The 22122-nt window shown below is 47.9% G+C and overlaps 1 protein-coding gene across 3 annotated transcripts in view; it reads right to left on the bottom strand.

Annotated features, from left to right (window-relative positions):
* Positions 1-3263: 3263 nt before the first annotated feature.
* Positions 3264-22122, bottom strand: part of LOC133446761 (transcription factor COE3-like) — a 103394-nt gene continuing 84535 nt past the window's right edge. For 2 of the 3 annotated variants that reach the window (XM_061724833.1, XM_061724834.1), the window contains exons 12-16: positions 12989-13054; positions 12622-12793; positions 11064-11246; positions 6767-6856; positions 3264-3780 (exon numbers count right to left, since the gene is read on the bottom strand). In XM_061724833.1, coding sequence (XP_061580817.1) covers positions 3749-3780; positions 6767-6856; positions 11064-11246; positions 12622-12793; positions 12989-13054 — 543 coding nt within the window. In that variant the 3' untranslated portion in view covers positions 3264-3748. The remainder of the gene's footprint in view (positions 3781-6766; positions 6857-11063; positions 11247-12621; positions 12794-12988; positions 13055-22122) is intronic. The other variant, XM_061724835.1, reaches the window with a different exon arrangement.

The following is a 22122-nucleotide window of genomic DNA, read 5'->3' as shown; positions in this document are numbered from 1 at the left end:
AATGTGTTTACATATATATATCTGAGACTATCGTTTCAGGCCTAAATCACAGAAGGAACTCCCCAAAACAGACTTTATAAATACATAGAAAATAAGCACAATCAGAAGAATAACAAGAGAATCGGTACCTAAGTGATTAAAACTGGTCCAAACCCGGCGCCTCGCGGACAAACGCTCGCGTCTCCTCGGCAGGATCCTTCTTTTATTTTTAACTTTACAAAATTACTTTTCCTGCTCTTCATATTCTGAGACAAAAACATTTTTCAAAAGCTTCAAAAGCTGTTTTAGCGGAGAGGAGACGGGCGAGACGTCGGTCCGCGGGGCCTCAGCGAGCCTTTCTGAGCAGTTCTGGTTGGCACCTTGTTGGTTCCAGATGGGAAACAACGGTTTCAGGTTGTTCTGGACCGGTTGGGCCGAAGGTTCTGATCCACTGGGAGCTTCTGTTTGGGGCTGCAACAACGAATCGATAAAACCGATAAAAATCGATTATTAAAAGCGTTGGCAACGAATTCCATTATCGATTCATTGTGTCGCGCGATTATTACGTCACTCACTAAGTCGCGGAGCTGAAGTTGAGGAGCTTGTGCTTTGCCAGCTCAAAGCAGTTATTTCGCCCGGACTACATTTAAGCGTTTTTTTTATTTTGAACACTGCCAAAACTCAAAATCTTATAAAGACTTTAACTTAAAACTTAACAAGAACTTAAAATGTGCTTGACACAAATGAAAGTTCAATTGAAACACGTGGGAAAAACACCTAACCTTTTAGGTTATGTGTGTTATCAGGTGTAATGGCATTTCTAGGTTAAAAATAAGAAAACTTCTTGGTACGATCCTTAGTTTTTTGAGTGAAGGCAGTGAGAGAACAAATTGTAATTTTCAAACAAATACTGTTTCTTATTTGTATTTTTCTTTATTTTTTATAATTTATTTATTGTTCTGACAGCTCAGGTCCCTTTTAAACAAAGTATACCTCTTTTGTGCGCTTAATTTTTATATATTTGGCAGATGTAAAGCATACATGTGTATGTTTTCTGTGTTAGTCCATTTAGTTGGGTTTTTTTTAGTCAATACTTTAAAAAGCTCAGGGATGTTCAAGGAGCAACCTGTTTGTGAACTTTCTGAAGATTATCTGCACTGTGAATTTGCAGTCAGTTCTGTTTTCGAATAAATGGTTGGAATTTAATGCTTTTTTTTTTCCTTTTTTTTATCCAATTCATCGATTAATTGAAAAAATAATCAACAGATTAATCGATTATTAAAATAATCGTTAGTTGCAGCCCTACTTCTGTTCCTGCCAGAACCGGGCAAAGCCCGCCGTTCCAGGCCGGTTAAGATCTCACCCTCTTAGACGGGTCCAGATTCTTTACTTTACAAAATTAATCTGTTTTACAACTTAAAGCAAAAGCGTTTTTACCGGTCTCTCGGGTCAAGATGTAGTTTTGATTGGGATCTCGTCAGTTTCCTGGGAGACTGGAACCACATCCGGTCGTTTTTTACAGCGCGAGACAAAGACGTGTTTAAACGCTCGTACGGGAACACGAAGGGGCGTCGTACCTCCAGCGTTCATGGACCCGTCCTGGTTCTGCTTTTTCAGATTTAGAAAGACCAGGGGCCGGATTCACAAAACATTCTTAAGAAAAAAAATCTTCTTAAGTGTCATTTTTTTCTTAAGTTCAGTCTTAAGAAGAGAAGAAGTCATATTCTCCAAAAAAAAGTTCTAAGTATTTTCTCAACTTTCTTAAGTTTCTTCTTAAGAAAAAACTTAAGAAAAAATGGTATTCTTGAAATAAAAGTTCTCAAATTTGTTCTTGACTTTTTTCTTAACTTTAAGACAACCTTGACCTGTCTTAAAATTTCTTCTGTGAAAAGGTAAGACTCTAATATCACCTTTTTCAACACATTTTAGACAAGTTTAGACCAGTAGGTCATAGTTTGAGGATATACTTTGTAATTAATTACACAAAGAGCCTGTTAACTGTTTGTTAGCATGTTAGTTAGCGTGGTAGTTAATTATTATTCATTTTCCCCTATAGTATTTTTTTTCGCACATCGGTTATCTCATCAGTTAAGACCCAAACTACCTGTATATATGTTGTTGGCGCGTGCAATGCAATGACATATTTTAAGAAGTTCTTAAGTAGGAAAAATAAGAAATTCGTAAGAAATGACAGTTCTTAAGACGGTTCTTAAGAAAATATTGAGGAATTGCACTTAACAACTTTCATGAACTTCTTAATTTTAAATCTTAAGACATTTCTTAAGATTGTTCTTAAGAACATATTGGTGAATCCGGCCCCAGGTTTGAAGATTGTTCTCGCTCTAGGTTTACGGAGAAAAGTGATCCTGACAGAACGGCTCATTTAAACACTCGGCAACATTCGCATTGACCTCGTTCAGATCTCGTGTGGAGTGACAGAGAAGTGGAGATACGTGTAGATACGTGTCCCGGTAAGCGTGTTCCGGTAAACTCGTTCCGCTAAACGTGTTCTGGTAAACGCATTCTGGTAAACTTAGGCCCCGTCTACACGTAGCAAAAACGGTGGTGTTTTCATGCGTTATGGCCATTCGTTTACACGAAAACGAAGCTCAAAGTCACCAAAAACGATCAATTCTGAAAACTCCGGCCAAAATGGAGATTTTCAAAAACTCTGTTTTCACGTTTGCTTGTAAACCGAGAGAAACGGATATTTAGTCTTCAGAACGTCACATTGTGCAACAGAAACGTCTCCAGCGTCATGAGTCCGACCTGTGTTTACAATTTGTTTGGCCACCGTCAATATTTTCTTGTATTTTACCTGTTTTATATTCTAAAGTCACACTTAAAACTTACTCCACTTCTCTGTCACTCCAAACGAAAGACTCTCGTTCCGTTTTGGAAGTAACTGGCAGTCAATACTGATTTATGGTTCCGCGTTACACCAATGCAGAGCTACGGCGTAGGGTACGCGGCGACGGGCATCGTACGTAGGCTACGCCGTCGATTTAACGCGGAACCATATTATTCAGGCTTCACATGTGTCATTTGTTGACGTTTTTTTCCAGGATTCTGATTGGCTAGCATGACTTTACGCTTCTCGTTACACTGCCCCCTGCAGGTTTGGCTGCTCATAGCACCTTAACAGCGTATTTATGCAGATTTGTGTAAACGAGGATATTTTTCAAAACGTAGAGGGGGAAATATGTGTAAACGTGGCCATAAACGTGTGCTGATAAACGCATTCCGGTAAACGTGTTCCGGTAAACGTAAACGTGTTCCGATAAACGTGTTCCACAGGTAGAACTTCAGCAGATTAGGCGTTTCTCCGATAACTGATTAGCAGAAACTTTTCTTTGTCAAACAAAACCAAACGCGATAATTAAAACAGTGATTGACGTGCAAAAGCATCTCGACATTTTACACGTGTGACGTCTTTCCGTTGAACAGAAGCTCCCGGTGGCCACGCCCACTTCCTGTGTCCCAGCGGCTCGGACGGATCAGGCCCCGCCCCCAGACCCGCCCACAGACTCCTGAAGATTCCAGTTTCGTATGTCAGACGTGTCCTCTGAGGGGGCGGCGGCCTCTGCCAGCCTGAGGGGCGGGGCCTCCTGGGCTGGGGGCGGAGTCAAGGAAGAGAAGAGGAGGAGTCGAGGAAGACTCCGGTGCAGCGGCGGCTCCGGCTCAGACGGCTTGGTCGGTGTGAGGGCTGATGGATGTGGGGGGTTGTTGGGGGGACGGGGGGCTCTGTGGTGCCTTCTGGGGTTCCTCCTCACATGGGGGGCACGATGAGACCGGCCATGGCTGAAACACAGACAACACAACCGTTAACTCCTCACTGACTCTCACTGAGTGGATGAAACGACTCCAGCCGTCAGATAAAGGTTTACATATTTATATTTATTTTAGGGCTGTCAAAGTTAGCACGTTAATAACGGGTTAACTTAACGTCCTCTTAACGGCGACAATTTTTTTAAGGCACGATTAACGCGCAGGATTAAAACAAAAACAAAAAAACGCGCATTATATAATTTCTGGCGACGGCACCCGTAGCTGGAGGAAAGGTTTTGTAGCGACCCTGATATGGGAGAGTTGGGGAGATCAGCCTGTCTCGTCTCTCTACCTGTCACAGGAATGCATGTGATGTCAGGATGGGTGCCGGTGGTGGGTGGAGGGAGGGGGGGGGCTGAACCCCTAGTTTCTTCTTCAGGGGTCCTAATTCAAGTTTTTGGGGAATCAGCCCGAGAAGTGAGAGTTGTAGTCTGCCTTGCTCTTTGTTTATGGCTGTAAACCTATTCGTTACCTTCCTGGCAATAAACTGGCTAGTGGAAGAGCCCGTCTCCGTCTGGTCCGTGAAATGTTACAGTATGGTGGACTACTGCGTGAACTTTTTGGAAAAGCGAAGAAATATGGAGAATGAAGGGACTTTTGAACGGCAAGATGGTTCGCTGGACAAGACTACTAAAGTTATTTGCATGTACTGTCGATTTGAAATGAATAACCATCGAAGTACGTCGAGTCTCAAATACCACTTGGAGCCAAACACACGACCGATGCAGAGAGTGCCCCCCGCCCTCGTCAAAAGCAGACAACGCTGGATAGCAGTTTGCAAAAAAGGCGTTTTTGATCCCACTTAGGAGAAGGGGATATTTTTTTTGCCTTTTATTTTCCTCCATATGAGGTTAGACATAATTACATGGATATTTAACTGACCAATACACTCCTGTACAATGTTTGTGATGCATATGGTTCATTGTTTTACATTGAGCTGCTTAAAAAAACAAGGAATCTTAAGTTAGTCTTTACAAGTGTAAAGTTGGGGACTACATTGTGTTTGTATTTATGAAGGAATGTTACATTCAGGTCAAAAGCTATTTTTTGTGGAAAGTTGAATAAACATTGGCATAAAGCAGCATATTTGCCCTTTCTCATGTAGTTAACAGTATTAAAACGTAAAAAAAATACCATAAGGTAATTTAGAACAGCAAAAAATGTGTGAATAAATGTGCGGTTAATATGCGATTAATCGCGAATTAACTATGGACAACATGCGATTAATCGCAATTAAAAAAATGAATCGTTTGACAGCCCTAATTTATTTATAAACAAGTTATCACTCCATCTCTGACCCAGGAATTAAATATCACTTTTTCTCTTCTAACCGTGATATTGACGGTGATACTGATGAACGGGTTGCTGGTCCGGAGCGTTCAGGCGGGGGTTAACACAGTGCCAGGAGGGTAAGACATCAGCGATGGTCTTGGCGGGGGGGAGGGGGGGGACACATGCCATGCCAGCCATGTTGGAAGGAAACCAGATGCAGCATAACAGCAGAAACACCTCGAACATGCTGTGAAGCACGGCGGTGGGAGGATGATGACCCGGCGCTGCTCGGCCCACATTAGATGTGAGTCTCACCATCTCTGGTTTCTATATTTACCTTTAAACGGTTACCTGCTCTACGGTGGGGGGGCGGGGGGATCTACGGGCCGGGGGCTTGTGGGTACTCGGGTTGTCCTGTTAAATAACGGCTCTCAGAGGTGTTTGTTACTTCTCCTGAAATCCTCTACTAACCCCTTTCCACCAAACCGCTTCCAGGTCTGGTTCTGGTTCTGCGCTGGTTCTGGTCCAGTGCTGGTTCTGGTCCAGTGCTGGTTCTGGTTCACAACTAGTTCAACTTGGAACCAGCTGAGAATCGGTTTGTTTTTCCACAGCTCGGGTGCTAAGGGGAGCCACATCATTACGTTGCTGCAAACGTCAGTTACGTCTCTACGACGGAGTATTAGGGCCAAACTAAGACAAAAAAAAGGAAATTACGAGAATAAAGTCATAATAATATGAAAATAAAGTCGTAATATTTTGAGAATAAAGTCGTAATATTACGAGAAAAAAGTCGTAATATTAAATATATTATAAATATATAAATATAACTTCACAAGATGCTCAATATTCCTCATTTTAACACAGGGAGAAGATGCTCTTCCTGTTAGAGTTCTAATAAATTATATTCTCATAAATTACGACTTTATTCTCGTAATATTACGACTTTATTCTCATAATATTACGACTTTATTCTCATAATATTACGACTTTATTCTCGTAATATTACGACTTTATTCTCGTAATATTACGACTTTATTCTCATAAATTACGACTTTATTCTCGTAATATTACGACTTTATTCTCATAATATTACAACTTTATTCTCATAATATTACGACTTTATTCTCGCAACATTACGACTTTATTCTCGTAATTTCCTTTTTTTTTTGTCTTAGTTTGGCCCTAATAGTCGTACGTCTCTGCGTTTGCGTGAAAGTTGCAGCAACAACAAGGTATCTGCTCTAATAGGACTTGGTCCTCGTAGCTCCTCCGTGGACACATCTCTAAAAGACAGGTCGTCTCCTCCTCCCATGATGCTTTGCTGCATACATATTCATTCTTATTTGAAAATGTCTCCGTCTCCCAGTCTTGCTATTGCCGTTGGTCTTAATAACTCCACCCCTCCGCTTACGTAAGCGGTTCTTTCCTCTTGACCAGCAAAGAGTTGGTGCTACCTTGGAACCGGAGCCAGTTCTTTGTCAGTGGAAACAGAAAGCTTGGTTCCAAACTCAGCACTGGTCCAGAACCAGAACTGGAACCGGTTTGGTGGAAAAGGGGTATCGGGCGCGAGCTCGGGGGGGGAGGGGCGGGGCAGGGATGTTGGTGGAGTCAGACGCCAATAAAAAGTTATGGATCAACTTTAACCCCCCAGACGGAGGCTGAGCGGGGCGTGGGGGGGGATGCTCACCCTGGAGGTTGCTGCCATTGGTGGTGGTGCAGGTGGGGGGCGGGGAGGTCTGTGGCCGCACGACGGGGGCGAAGGCGCTCTTCTGTTTGACTGCAGAAACCATATGGACAGGAGAGAATGAACACGGGCCCATGGCAGCAGAGGAAGAAGAGGAGGAGGAGCGGGGGGAGACGGCGGCGAGCGGCAGACGGGAGGAAGATGAGTCATGCAGGGGGGGTGAGGATGAGGAGGAGGATGAAGAGGAGGGCCGAGGTCTGGAGGAAGAAACATGCTCCGCTAAAGTTGATCCATAACTTAAGAGGACGAGGACCCGATGTGTGTGTGTGTGTGTGTGTGTGTGTGTGTGTGTGTGTGTGTGTGTGTGTGTGTGTGTGTGTGTGTGTGTGCGTGCATCTTTCCAGCAGCATCTTTCAGGAACTAACTCACCAACTTCAGGTGAGGGTCTGCAAAGAAACCTCCACCACAGGGTTCCAGATCCGGACCTGCAGATCCCTTTGAGTTCCACTAGTCCTGGTTCCAGTTCTACTAGTCCTGGTTCCAGGTCTACTAGTCCTGGTTCCAGGTCTACTAGTCCTGGTTCCAGTTCTACTAGTCCAGGAGGCATCCGGTACAGATGCCCAAGCCACCTCAGCTGACTCCTCTCAATGTGAAGGAGCAGCGGCTCGACTCCGAGCTCCTCCCGGGTGACCGAACTCCTCACCCTATCTCTAAGGGAGCGTCCAGCCACCCTGCGGAGGAAACTCGGCCGCTTGTATCCGCGATCTTGTCCTTTCGGTCACTACCCAAAGTTCATGACCATAGGTGAGGGTAGGTGCGTAGATTGACCGGTAAATCGAGAGCTTTGCCTTTCGCCTCAGTTCCCTCTTCACCACGACGGTACGGTACATCGACCGCATAACTACGGACGCTGCACCAATCCGTCTGTCAATCTCACGCTCCATCGTTCCCTCACTCGTGAACAAGACCCCGAGATACTTGAACTCCTCCACCTGAGGCAGGACTTCTCCACCCACCCGGAGAAGGCACGCTACCCTTTCCCGATGGAGAACCATGGCCTCGGTTTTGGAGGTGCTGATTCTCATCCCTGCCGCGTCGCACTCTGCCTCAAACCGCCCCAGCACATGTTGAAGGTCCCGGTCCAATGAAGCCAACAGGACAACATCATCTGCAAAAAGCAGAGAAGAAATCCTGAGGTTCCCAAACCGGATCCCCTCCGGCCCCTGGCTGCGCCTAGAAATCCTGTCCATAAAAATGATGAACAAACCGGTGACAAAGGGCAGCCCTGCCGGAGTCCAACATGCACCGGGAACAAGTCTGACTTACTGCCGGCAATGCAAACCAAACTCCTGCTCCGATCATACAGAGACCGGACAGCCCTTAGTAGAGGGCCCCGGACTCCATACTCACTCAGCACCCCCCACAGAATGGCACGAGGGACACGGTCAAATGCCTTCTCCAGATCCACAAAGCACATGTAGACTGGTTGGGCAAATTCCCATGAACCCTCGAGCACCCTGCGGAGGGTATAGAGCTGGTCCAGTGTTCCGCGACCGGGACGAAAACCACATTGTTCCTCCTGAATCCGAGGTTCAACTATCGGCCAATTCTCCTCTCCAGTACCCTGTAGACTTTCCCGGGGAAGCTGAGAAGTGTGATCCCCCTATAGTTGGAACACACTCTCCGGTCCCCCTTTTTAAAAAGAGGGACCACCACCCCGGTTTGCCACCCCAGCGGTACTGTCCCCTTCCTCCATGCGATGTCACAGAGGCGTGTCAACCAAGACAGCCCTACGACATCCAGACGCATGAGGTACTCAGGGCGGATTTCATCCACCCCCGGTGCCCGGCCACCGAGGAGCTTACGAACCACCTCAGTGACCACGGCTTGGGTGATGGATGAGCACGCCTCCGAGCCCCAACCCTCTGCTTCCTCAGTGGAAGGCATGTCAGTCGGGTTGAGGAGATCCTCGAAGTATTCCTTCCACAGTCCGACGATGTCCCCAGTCGAGGTCAACAGCTCCCCACCTGCACCATAAACGGTGCTGGCAGAGTACTGCTTCCCCCTTCTGAGGCGCCGAACGGTCCTCCAGAATTTCCTCGAGGCCGACCGAAAGTCTTCCTCCATGGCCTCCCCGAACTCCTCCCAGACCCGGGTTTTTTCCTCCAGGACCGCCCGAGCCGCGGCTCGCTTGGCTTGCCAGCTTGCCTATCTACTGCGTCAGGAGTCCCACCGGCCAACATAGCCCGGTAGGACTCCTTCTTCAGTCTGACGGCATCCTGTACTTCCGGTGTCCACCACCGGGTTCTAGGATTGCCGCCACGACAGGCACCGGAGACCCTGCGACCACAACTCTGAGCCGCCGCGTTGACAATGGAGGCAGAGAACATGGTCCACTCGGACTCAATGTCCCCCGCCTCCCCCGGGATCCGAGAGAAGCTCTCCCGGAGGTGGGAGTTAAAGATGTCCCTGACAGAGGGCTCAGCCAGACGTTCCCAACAGACCCTCACAATCTGTTTGGGTCTGCCCGGTCTGTCCAACCCCCTCCTCTGCCAGCGCATCCAACTCACCACCAGGTGGTGATCAGTTGACAGCTCAGCCCCTCTCTTCACCCGAGTGTCCAAGACATGCGGCCGAAGGTCAGAAGAAATGACAACAAAGTCGATCATTGACGTCCGGCCTAGGGTGTCCTGGTGCCACGTGCACTGATGGACACCCTTATGCTTGAACATGGTGTTCGTTATGGACAAGCTGTGACTAGCACAGAAGTCCAACAACAAAACACCGGTTCAGATCGGGGAGGCCGTTCCTCACAATCACGCCTCTCCAGGTATCACTGTCATTGCCCACGTGAGGGTTGAAGTCCCCCAGTAGAACAATGGAGTCCCCAGTTGGAGCACCATCAAGTACTCCTCCCAGGGACCCCAAGAAGGCCGGGTACTCCCCACTGCTGTTCGGCTCGTAGGCACAAACAACAGTGAGAGACCTTTTCCCGACCCGAAGGCGCAGGGAAGCGACCCTCTCGTTCACCGGGGTGAACTCCACCACATGGCGACTGAGCTGAGGGGCTATAACCAAGCCCACACCAGCCCGCCGCCTCTCACCCTGGGCAACTCCAGAGTAGTGGAGGGTCCAGCCCCTTTCAAGGAGCTGGGTTCCAGAGCCCCAGCTATGTGTGGAGGTGAGCCCGACTATCTCTAGCCGGTATCTCTCAACCTCACGCACAAAATCCGGCTACTTCCCCCCCAGCGAGGTGACATTCCATGTCCCCACTGAGAAGGTTTTGGTCCAGGGATTGGGTCGTTGAGGCCACAACTGCTACCCAGCCCACATGGCACCGGCTTGTCACGGTCCTTCCTGCGGGTGGTGGGCCTACGGGAAGGCGGGCCCACGTCGCCATTTCGGGCTGAGCCCGGCCGGGTCCCATGGGCAAAGACCCGGCCACCAGGCGCTCGCCTTCGAGCCCCAACCCCAGGCCTGCCTCTAGGGAGGGGCCCCGGTGACGCCGATCCGGGTGACGTAACGGTCCCTGATCTTCTCTTTGCCATGATTAGCTTTTGGATTTGGATTTAGCTTTGGGTTCCAGTTCTACTAGTCCTAATTCCAGTCCTGGTTTTAGGATGTTTGGATTAGTTCTCTGATTACCATCGTAGCTTAGCAGAGGCTAAAATGAACACCAGGACCTGGACCTCCAGGCCCGAACACACTGTTGCAACACGATGCAAGAACGATGCAGAACCATAAAGACCAAACAAAGTCTGGACGGATCCTAAAACTACCGACGACAGTTCAGCCAGTGTTCGGGGAAGTAGATCCAGTGTTAACTGAGGATGTTAGTGGGGTTAGTGGAGGAGGAGGGATGGAGGGATGGAGGAGGGACGATAGCGACACACACATTCAGACTCGGTGGCAGGAAACTGAAACTCAGCCAGGTGGAGACACGCCCACCTTTACTTTGGTCGGCAGGTCGGCATCACCTGGTGCGGCGGTAGCTCGCACATCTCTAAGCGCGTCTCAGGGAGACCTGGGCGCCTTGAAATGGACGCCAAAACAACGGGTCGTTCCCCAACGGCAAGTTCACCCTCCCCGACCCCCCCCTCCCCAGTCTGCTGAGCCTCTTTTACCCACAAGTCCCACCCCACCCCGTCAGACCCGGGACCCCGTGAGATCGGAGGCGGCGTGTCTGCAGTGGCGTTGGAGGTTAGATGAGACGTGGAACAGTTAGAACTGAGGACGCATGCAGACGAGGGGTCAGGAGGTCCGGCCCGTCCGGAGCGTCTCTCTGCGTGTAGCTACTCACTGGCGTAAGCGGAGTTGGCGGTGGAGCCGTTGAGGAAGCCGGGGGAGCCGGCCACGCCCAGGTTGGTCATCCCCGCGCCGTAGCCGTTCATGCTGGACGTGATGGTGTTGTAGTTGGACTGCTGGGGGGTGGAGCTCGGCACGTAGCCGCGGGGCGACACGCTGTTGGAGTTACGGGAGTAACCTGGGGAGATGGAGGAGACGGGGTCAGCACACCTGGTGGGATCGGGTCCCTGGTGGACACATGTCCGTCACCCGTCAGTCACCTGTCCGTCACCTGTCCGTCACCCGTCCGTCACTTCATTTCCCATGACCTGTAGTTGCTTTGACAGCCTTAGTTGCTCTAGTTTTTCTAGTTGCTCTAGTGACTCTAGCGACTCTAGTTGCTGTAGTGACTCTAGCTGCTCTAGTTGCTGTAGCTGCTCTAGTTGCTGTTGCGGCTCTAGTTGCTGTAGCTGCTCTAGTTGCTGTAGCTGCTCTAGTTTCTCTAGTTGCTGTAGCTGCTCTAGTTGCTGTAGCTGCTCTAGTTTCTGTAGTTGCTGCAGCTGCTCTAGTTGCTGTAGCGGCTCTGGCTGCTCTACCTGCACTAGTTGCTGTAGTTGCTCTAGTTGCTGTAGCTGCTCTAGTTGCTGTAGCTGCTCTAGTTGCTGTAGCTGCTGTTGCGGCTCTAGTTGCTGTAGCTGCTCTTGCGGCTCTAGTTGCTGCAGCTGCTCTAGCGGCTCTAGTTGCTGTAGCTGCTCTAGCGGCTCTAGTTGCTCTAGCGGCTCTAGCTGCTCTAGCGGCTCTAGTTGCTGTAACTGCTCTAGCTGCTGTAGCTGCTGTAGCGGCTCTAGTTGCTGTAGCTGCTGTAGCGGCTCTAGTTGCTGTAGCTGCTCTAGCGGCTCTAGTTGCTGTAGCTGCTCTAGCGGCTCTAGTTGCTCTAGCGGCTCTAGCTGCTCTAGCGGCTCTAGTTGCTGTAGCTGCTGTAGCGGCTCTAGTTGCTGTAGCTGCTCTAGCGACTCTGGCTGCTCTAGCGGCTCTAGTTGCTGTAGCTGCTCTAGTTGCTGTAGCTGCTCTAGCTGCTGTAGCTGCTGTAGCGGCTCTAGTTGCTGTAGCGGCTCTAGTTGCTGTAGCTGCTCTAGCGGCTCTAGTTGCTGTAGCTGCTCTAGCGGCTCTAGTTGCTGTAGCTGCTCTAGCGACTCTGGCTGCTCTAGCGGCTCTAGTTGCTGTAGCTGCTTTAGCGGCTCTAGTTGCTCTAGCGGCTCTAGTTGCTGTAGCTGCTTTAGCGGCTCTAGTTGCTGTAGCTGCTCTAGTTGCTGTAGCTGCTCTAGCGGCTCTAGTTGCTGTAGCTGCTCTAGTTGCTGTAGCTGCTCTAGCGGCTCTGGCTGCTCTAGTGACTCTAGTTGCTGTAGCTGCTGTAGCTGCTCTAGCGGCTCTGGCTGCTCTAGTGACTCTAGTTGCTGTAGCTGCTGTAGCTGCTCTAGCGGCTCTGGCTGCTGTAGCTGCTCTAGCAGCTCCGTCTCCCAGGCGACCCCCCCCACGGCGGTCCCGGTCGGACCCCTGCCCCCCAGGAAGCTCACCCTGGTCGGCCTGCGACGCCTCGGAGATGTTGACGGCCAGCTGGCTGCTGAACGAGTTCACGCCCATCATCCCTGAGTGGGCGGAGCCTGTGAGCGACGGCAGCTGGTTGTGGCTGCGGGGGACGCTGTAGAGCGCCTCGGTCAGGTCGGCCGCTCGCTTCAGGATGATCTCCTGCGGGGGGCAGAGGGGACGGGTCAGGAACTGGACCTGACGGGTCAGAAACTGGGTCAGGAACCGGACCTGACGGGTCAGGAACTGGGTCAGGAACCGGACCTGGCGGGTCAGGAACCGGACCTGACGGGTCAGGAACGGCTCAGGAACCGGACCCGGCGGCTCCTAACCGGGCCGAGCCGAGACCCGACTCACCTGGTTGTTGTGCGGCATCCCGTACAGAGCTTCCACAAGGTCGGCCGCTCGCTTCAGCAGCACCTCCTGCAACGACAGCAACACCACCGTCAACAACCCAGACAGAGTTCTGGAAGACTCTGGTGTCCCACAGGGTTCTGGACTGGGCCCCTTTCTGCGGCCCAGTAAAACTCTTGGACCGGTAGCTGGTATTTATTGACATCAAATTTATTTATAGCAGACAGCAGAAGTCTTGTTAAATCTGTTTTAATCTCAGATCTAGGTAGTAGTACTAATAGTACTAGTCAGGGATGTGCGGTCAGGGGAGGTAAAATAATTATAACATCAAATTTATATTAATATTTGTCCATGTGATCTTTATGTATGTAATTTCGAAAAATCTTTATAGTCAAAATCGCAGAATTTGCCTATTTCCTGTTCAAATACGGGGCTGAAACGTGAGGTGAGGGAGCAGCGAGCCGAGCCTCTGATTGGACAATCCGTCACAAACTGTGTTGATACGTGCATGTGCCCGTGCTGGTTGCCGTATCGCTGCATGTCGCCAATATAATGTTTGCAGATACGTTTATTTGACCTGATTTTCCAGTTTGGCTAATGTCTTTAACCATTAAAGTTTAATGTTTGTTAGTGACATATTTAGTTTTGCTGATGGGAAATAAAACCGCAGTGAAAAAGGCACAGGGTGAGGCAAATAGTACTCTGCCGCCCTGAAGGGGGCGTACGTGAGCCAACGGGTACAAACACTTTCAATTTCAACCTTATAAAAAAGAGATTAGACTAAGTAAAATACAATACAATAGAATATTTAAAAACTAAATTTTGGCCTCAAATAAAATATTCTTTGTTTTTCTTTTCATGCTTTTTGTTGAGCAATCTGTATTAAATTGATTAAAGTATCAGAATTAAACATTTTAAAAACAACTGAATATTTCAATAAAGGTCAAAATTTAAATCTGTGTCTATAGTCTCATTTATGTTGTATGATTATAGAATTGCGACGGCCAACACATGAGGGTGTAGAGCAAATGCACGTTTTTTCTTACCTTTATGTATCTGTAATATGCACCGTGTGTGCGCGCGTGTGTTTTTTTGGGAAGAATGCTGATGAGATATGAAATAACCAGTAGCCAATTGAATAAACTACCCTTTTTGGTTTATATATTTGTAAATCTGACACTAAAGGAGTCAGTGCCTCACCAACCATGAACCTCACCGCTAGTAGTACTATTAGTGGTACTAGTACTATTAGTACTAGTAGTACCAGTAATGGTACTCTGTTTTCAGTCATCTCTTTTAGTCTTTATGAATATTTAAAACGTTTGTTGACATCAGATAAACAGAAACAACTGAAACTGGATCTTTATCACAAACCAGACCCGCGTGACTCCTCCCACCACCACCACTAACCACGCCCACCTGGGTGGAGCTGTGGGGTCAGCTGATCTGGACCTGCTGGAGGATCACGTGACCCGCTGGTACCAGATGTGGTTCTCACGTCCGCCCATGACTGCTAGCGTGACGCACTTCCGCGCTGCCGCCTCTGCACCAGCTCCTGCTGGGATCTCGCTTCCTCTGCGGTCGGGAACCAGACCCCCGCCCCCCCCCAGTTCTCCCTCCCGACCAATCAGGAGGCCGGCTCCGAACCGGCAGCAGGGAGCGCTCTGGTTTCCCACGATCGGGGCTGACCTCCGTCCCACATCCAGGACGCTCTCCAACTCCACCAGCGTTTGGTTCTCGAGAGCAGAACCAGCCGCTAACGACGGACGGGTTTGACCCCCCCCTTCCACCCTCCGTTTTTTCCACTGAATGTTGGTTTCTATTTCTACTTTTACTGGAAAGTTAGTGGGCCGTGACATTATCCAGGAGGAAGGCTTTGTTCGCCCCCCTCCCTGAGGGGAGAGGGGTTGAGGGCCAGATCATGATGCTCCCCCCACCGTGCTTCTGTTTCATCAGTCAGGGGGGGCACCAGGGGGCCCAAGGAAGAGTATTAGGGCAGGAGAAACATAAAAATATTTTAGAGGAGGAAGGTTTTTTTTCATTACGCACTTCAAGAAAAAAGTCAAAATGTTGAGAAAAAAGTCGAAGTGTCGAGATTAATGTTTAAGTACAATTTCGAGAAAAAAGTCGAAATGTTGAGAAAAAAGTCAAAATGTCGAGAAAAAAGTCGAAGTGTCGAGATTAATGTTGAAGTACAATTTCGAGAAAAAAGTCGAAATGTTGAGAAAAAAGCCAAAATTTCGTCAATAAAGTTGAAATGTTGAGAAAAAAGTCGAAATGTTGAGAAAAAAGCCAAAATGTCGAGAAAAAAGTCAAAATGTCAAGAAAAAAGTCGAAGTGTCGAGATTAATGTTGAAGTACAATTTCGAGAAAAAAGTCGAAATGTTGAGAAAAAAGCCAAAGATTTGTCAATAAAGTGGAAATGTTGAGAAAAAAGGCGAAATTTCAACTATTATTGAAATTGTATTTCAACATTAATCTCGACATTTCAACTTTTTTCTCGAAGTGCCCCTCTCAAATATATTTTCTCCTGCATGGCCCTGATACTCTTCCGTAGGGGGGCACCTACAAGATCAGCCTCAACATCTACTATTCGAGGAGAAGTTGATTTTGTAGCTAGCAAAATAAGAGCGTTTATGGTGAAGCACGGTGGAGGGAGCATCATGATTTGTGCTCTTTTTCTCACCACTAATAATAATAATAATAATAATAATAATTAAAGCTGCGGTCCGAACACAGAGCCCTGCGGAACACGAGCTGCAATCTTCTGGCTTTTTACGGCCAGGGTCCTCATGAGCGGGTTTAGTAAACGACTGCCTCATCTCTGGCCCCGCTCTCCTTATTTATCTCCTTTTCTTCTATTCAATAGCGTTTTCCTTTGGGTTTCACCCCTTTTTGTGTTGAAGACTAAAAAAAAACCCCGGTGAAACCACAGGTGTGTGCCTGTAAGTGTGTCTATTGGGATGTGTGTGTGTGTGTGTGTGTGTGTGTGTGTGTGTGTGTGTGTGTGTGTGTGTGTGTGTGTGTGTGTGTGTGTGTCTGTGGGTTCCTCTGGCTTCATTAATCTCCATTAGAAAACAGAAGTTAGTTAATGTCTCCTTCGCTCGACTGCAGCAGCGAGATGCCACGAGGCAGCAGCTGACTGTCACACACACACACACACACACACACACACACACACACACACACACACACACACACACACTGAGTGTGAGCTTGTGTGTGTGTGTGTGTGTGTGCGTCCTTCTATTTTCATTAGATGCTGACAGACACAACAGCATTCTCAAGTTAATGACGCCTCCGAGGCCTCGCTGCTGCTGCTCAGTGTGTGTGTGTGTGTGTGTGTGTGTGTGTGTGTGTGTGTGTGTGTGTGTGCGTGCACCCGTGGGTGTGAAAGCGTTTCCTCCTGTGATCTGTGAATCACGGCAGCAGCAGAGCATCTGGTTGCTCTGATCGGAGCTCCAGGAGGATCAATAGCTGCTGATCTGAGTCCGACTGTTTAAGAAACGGCTAGTCCAGCGGCAACGCCGCCGCCGCCGCCGCCCTGTGCCGCCACGAGGCCGACGAGCCGTTCCCACGCGCAGCGGCGTGTAACTGCTAACGTTACGTTGAAAAGAGTGGGAAGTCTGTTCAAGTCCTCGTTTGCTGGAGTCAGAGAGGCTGCTGGGAAACCGGGGGTTTCTGGCTGCTGGTAAAGAAACCAACAAACATCAAGAGTTTTGTTTTTGACGGCGGCGCTGAAGGAAGGAGGGTCCTCGGTTCTGTTGACCCAAAACTGCACACTAGCTAGCTAGCTCAGGGATCGGCAACCCAAAATGTTAAAAGAGCCATATTGGACCAAAAACATAAAAAACAAATATGTCTGGAGCCGCAAAAAATGAAAAGTCTTGTACAAGCCTTAGAATGAAGGCAAATGGCGAAAGGAGAAATGTTGAGAAAAAAGTCGAAATGTTGAGAAAAAAGTCGAAATGTCGAGGAAATAGTCAGAATTTTGAGAAAGAAGTCGAAATGTCGAGAAAAAAGTCGAAATGTCGAGATTAATGTGGAAGTACAATCTCGAGAAAAAAGTCAAAATGTCGAGAAAAAAGTAAAAATTTCGAGAAAAAAGTCGAAATGTCGAGAAAAAGTAGAAATGTCGAGAAAAAGTCGAAATGTCGAGAAAAAAGTGGAAATGTCGAGAAAAAAGTAAAAATTTCGAGAAAAAAGTCATAATGTCGAGAAAAAAGTCGAAATGTCAAGAAAAAAGTCGAAATGTCGAGATTAAAAGGAAAGGAAAAAGGTAGAAAAAAAGAGAAAAAAAGGGAAAAAAAGAAGAAAAAAAAGGGAAAAAATAGAAGAAAAAAGATCAAAAAAAGGTCAAATATTTTTGAATAATATCTCCAGGAGCCACTAGGGCGGCGCTAAAGAGCCGCGGGTTGCCGACCCCTGAGCTAGCTGGTGGACGGCGCGGCAACGCTTAGCCTTACATGCCACTGCCAGATAGAGGGCTGGTTAGAGGACTAATTGGAGGACTAGTAGGAGGACTTGTTGGAGGACTGGTTGAAGTACTGGTTAGAGAACTTCTGTTTCTCCTCGTTTACTGGATCGTATTGATACTAGAAGCCAAATTTATCCACATGAACCAGTTAACACCCATAAATTTGTAACAATTACACTCTTCTTCTTTAGCGTCTGCAGGTTTTGACCCCCCACCCCCCGAGCTTTTCATCCACCCTGATAAATGGATTCTGAACCAATCAGGACTTCCTGGGACCTGCAGGACCGTCACCGGAGCTGCACCCGGCGGCCTCGTGCCCTTGCTCTTCTTCTGTCCATCTCTTGACATCCCCCCACCCCCTTTTCCATTTTCTTCGGCGGGTTTCTGGGGCCTTAATTACGGGGGGGGCCGGCGCAGCGGCCGCGGAGGCGCGGGGGGCCGGGGGCCGGCGTGACCCTGGAGGAGACGCCATCAGACAGCGGCCTTAACAATGATGAATCACCGCGGAGCTGCAGATACGGCCGCCCCCCCCCCCACCGTGGCCCGGCAGGAGGGGGCGGGGGGGGCCGTGCCACGGCCGGACCTCAGATTAGCGATCATCAGGGTGGGGGGGGCCCCGCTAACGAAGCGGGACGCAGTGTCAGAGGAACGCCGAGGTTCAGCTCATGAATACCAGATTATTCCCCGGAACGCCGGAAATCTCCTCATTCATGAAGCGGGCCGGAATAATAATCCCTGAACGTCGGGCGGGGGGCGAGTTCGGGCGGGGGACACGATCAGAGCTACCGCCGCACCTGCAACCAAACACGTCTGATCCTCACCTGGCGGTCCGGGAACCGGCAGGAGGACGATTCTGGGGAGGACTCGTTGCTGGACCCGGAGCTGGTTCCAGTTCTACTAGTCCTGGTTCCAGTTCTACTAGTCCTGGTTCCAGTTCTACTAGTCCTGGTTTCAGTTCTACTAGTCCTGGTTTCAGTTCTACTAGTCCTGGTTTCAACTCTACTAGTCCTGGTTTAAGTTCTACTAGTCCTGGTTTCAGTTCTACTAGTCCTGGTTTCAACTCTACTAGTCCTGGTTTAAGTTCTACTAGTCCTGGTTTCAGTTCTACTAGTCCTGGTTTTAGTTCTACTAGTCCTGGTTCCAGTTCTACTAGTCCTGGTTTTATTTCCACTAGTCCTGGTTCCAGTTCTACTAGTCCTGGTTTCAGGTCTACTAGTCCTTGTTTCAGTTCTACTAGTCCTGGTTCCAGTTCTACTAGTCCTGGTTCCAGTTCTACTAGTCCTGGTTTTAGTTCTACTAGTCCTGGTTTTAGTTCCACTAGTCCTTGTTTCAGTTCTACTAGTCCTGTTTCCATTTCCACTAGTCCTGGTTCCAGTTCTACTAGTCCTGTTTCCATTTCCACTAGTCCTGGTTCCAGTTCTACTAGTCCTGGTTTTAGTTCTACTAGTCCTGGTTCCAGTTCTACTAGTCCTGGTTCCAGTTCTACTAGTCCTGGTTTTAGTTCTACTAGTCCTGGTTCCAGTTCTACTAGTCCTGGTTTTAGTTCTACTAGTCCTGGTTTCAGTTCTACTAGTCCTGGTTTCAGTTCTACTAGTCCTGGTTTCAGTTCTACTAGTCCTGGTTCTAGGGCTGGGCGATTTTGGAAAAAAAAAAAAAAAATCCCGATTTTTTTCACTGAAAACTCGATTTTCGATTTCGATTTCGATTTATTTGGTAAAACTACAAAAGACAATGGAATAAATTGTTTCAAATATTTTATCTTTATTTTTAAAGAAAAATAGCAAACAAATTTCTCTATTGGGAATGAAGTGCAATTGAAAGATACTGTAAATCCTCCTTGAGTTTAGTAAAGTGACAACATTTACAATATTCTTGACCAAACAAAGAACACTAGACGAGCTCTGTCTGTAATGCAGCCAGCTGCAAAAAAGGAAAATCGATTTTCCAATTTCCTTTTTTTAACATCGATTGTGATTAATAAATCCGATTTAGATTTAAAATCCATTAATCGCACAGCCCTACCTGGTTCCAGTTCCACTAGTCCTGGTTTCAGATCTACTAGTCCTGGTTCCAGTTCTACTAGTCCTGGTTCCAGTTCCACTAGTCCTGGTTCCAGTTCTACTAGTCCTGGTTCCAGTTCCACTAGTCCTGGTTCCAGTTCTACTAGTCCTGGTTCCAGTTCCACTAGTCCTGGTTCCAGTTCTACTAGTCCTGGTTTTAGTTCTGCTAGTCCTGGTTCCAGTTCTACTAGTCCTGGTTTTAGTTCTACTAGTCCTGGTTTCAGTTCTACTAGTCCTGGTTCCAGTTCCACTAGTCCTGGTTCCAGTTCTACTAGTCCTGGTTCCAGTTCTGGTAGCCCCGCCCACCCCCGGCTCCCACAATCCTCCACCTGAACCAACACGAATCAATCCTCCGTCTGCGGAGCTGCAGGTGAAGGCGGAGGAGAAGTGACAGGCCGGTTAACCCGCCGCTGCTGGGCCGCGCGGCGACATGCCGCGCTGTCCACCGCGCCGCCGCCGCCTCCCCGCCGTGATGGGAGTCTGGGAGGCGGCGGCCTTATTGAGTTTTCTCTTGAATAAATAAATATTGAAGAGGCGGGCGGAGGCGCCGGCGCTCCGCTCGGGCAGCAAATCAGGCCGCGCCGGGGGCCCGGCGACGCGCCTCGCTATTAGTATCAATTTAGGAATAAACTGCTTTTTTGGTGACTGGATCTCCGGTGTCAGGTTTTGATAAATGGTTTCAATTTGGCGGCTGTTCTCGAGTGTCAGGGCCGATCTGACGCTTCGGTTAGCGGCCCGCCGCCGGAGCATCTCCTCACAGAACCGGCCCCCCTACGAGGAGCTGCTGATCACATTGATCACCTCATTGATCACCTGATTGATTCACCTCTGGGGGAGCAGAGGTCTGCTGGTCTGGACCGCCCAGGTCTGAGTCAACACAAAGCCCAGAGGGACCGATATCAGCAGGATAGAACAAGGTGATTATTGATCGAGCGGACGTTCTTAGAACGAGGTGATTATTGATCGATCGGAGCCTCAGTGGGCGTGGCTCCTCAGATCTGGGGGTGGAGGGGACGGCGGTCCGGACCTGGAGGTTTTGGAGTCATGGGGGACCATCAGAGGTTTAGACGCGGGCAACAAAAGTTACAAAAGTAAGAGGCACCAAGAGAGACCCTGGAGGAGCATCTGCATCTGACTAGACAGTAATAATCAGTAATAATCAGTTATTATCAGTAATAATCAGTTATTATCAGTAATAATCAGTTATTATTAGTAATAATCAGTTAATATCTGTAATTATCAGTTATCAGTAATTATCAGTAATTATTAGTTATGATCAGTTATTATCAGTAATCAGTTATTGTCAGTAATGATCAGTAATAATCAATTATCAGTTATCAGTAATCGGTTATTATCAGTAATTATCAGTTATTATTAGTTATCAGTTAACAGTAATAATCACTTACTGTCAGTAATTATCAGTAATAAGCAGTTATTATAAGTAATAATCAGTAATTATCAGTAATAATCAATTATTATTAGTTATCAGTAATCAGTTATTATCAGTAATTATCAGTAATAATAAATGATAAGTAATAATCCGCAATTAAGTTATTATAAGTAATAGTCAGCTATTATCAGTTATCAGTAATAATCAGTTATCAGTAATTATCAGGTATTATCAGTAATTATCAGTAATAATCAGTTATTATCAGTAATAATCAGTTATTATCAGTGATTATCAGTAATAATCAATTATAAGTAATAATTAGTAAATAGTAGTTATTATAAGTAATAATCAGTTATTATCAGTTATCAGTAATTATCAGTTATTATCAGTAATGATCAGCTATTATCAGTTATCAAAAATAATCAGTAATTATCAACGGGTCGGGAACATAACTGGAATAAAAACGTCCTCGGAGGAAGGCGGAGTCTCTGAAAGTGGGCGGAGCTAAATCAGTGTCATCAGAACCTGAAGGAATCTCTGTGCACCTGGAAGAACCTGACCTGGTCCGGTCGGTTCCAGCTGAACAGCTGATGTGGTTCCTGGGACCTTCCTGTCACAGGTGAGTTCTGACCCGACTGGTTCCTGTGGGAGGTACCGGGATCGACCCGCCCCCAACCAGCACCAGGGCCCGTCCAGACCCCTCAGGTCTCCTGCAGGTCTACGGGTCCACCGAGGGACCACCTGCTGGAACTGGATCAAAGCAGGTCGAACCAACCTCTGACCTCTGACCCGCAGCGCCGGCTGAACCAGAGACGTTCTATAAACTCTACCCCCACTACGGTTGTGTTTCCTGTATCTGTCACGTGGGTTTCCCCACCGCCCCTTTAGGAGACTAACAGCAGGTCCTGAGTCTATTGAGTCCTATGGGAAAAGTGAACGTGAGCACAGATTAATTACCAATTCCTTCGCCCCATAGTAACCTAAGTAAATATGGGACCCATTTTTCAAAAGCCACAAACCTTCTGAACATTCTGACACCAAAATGGCAATTTTCAGACCGACAGATTAGGAGAAAATGAACTTTGTTTGAGACCTGTCTCTGTCTGAGCAACACACTCTCGCGAGATTTGGCTCTCATAGCTAATAATATAATATAATATAATAATAATACATAGCTCTGCTCAGAGTCGTCGGTCACTGCAGAACTGCT

The sequence above is a fragment of the Cololabis saira genome, chromosome 7, assembly GCF_033807715.1.
Source record: "Cololabis saira isolate AMF1-May2022 chromosome 7, fColSai1.1, whole genome shotgun sequence".
NCBI classification, from domain to species: Eukaryota; Metazoa; Chordata; class Actinopteri; order Beloniformes; family Belonidae; genus Cololabis; species Cololabis saira.
The sequence above is the reverse complement of the archived record's forward strand: the minus strand, read 5'-3'. Positions and strand labels throughout refer to the sequence as shown.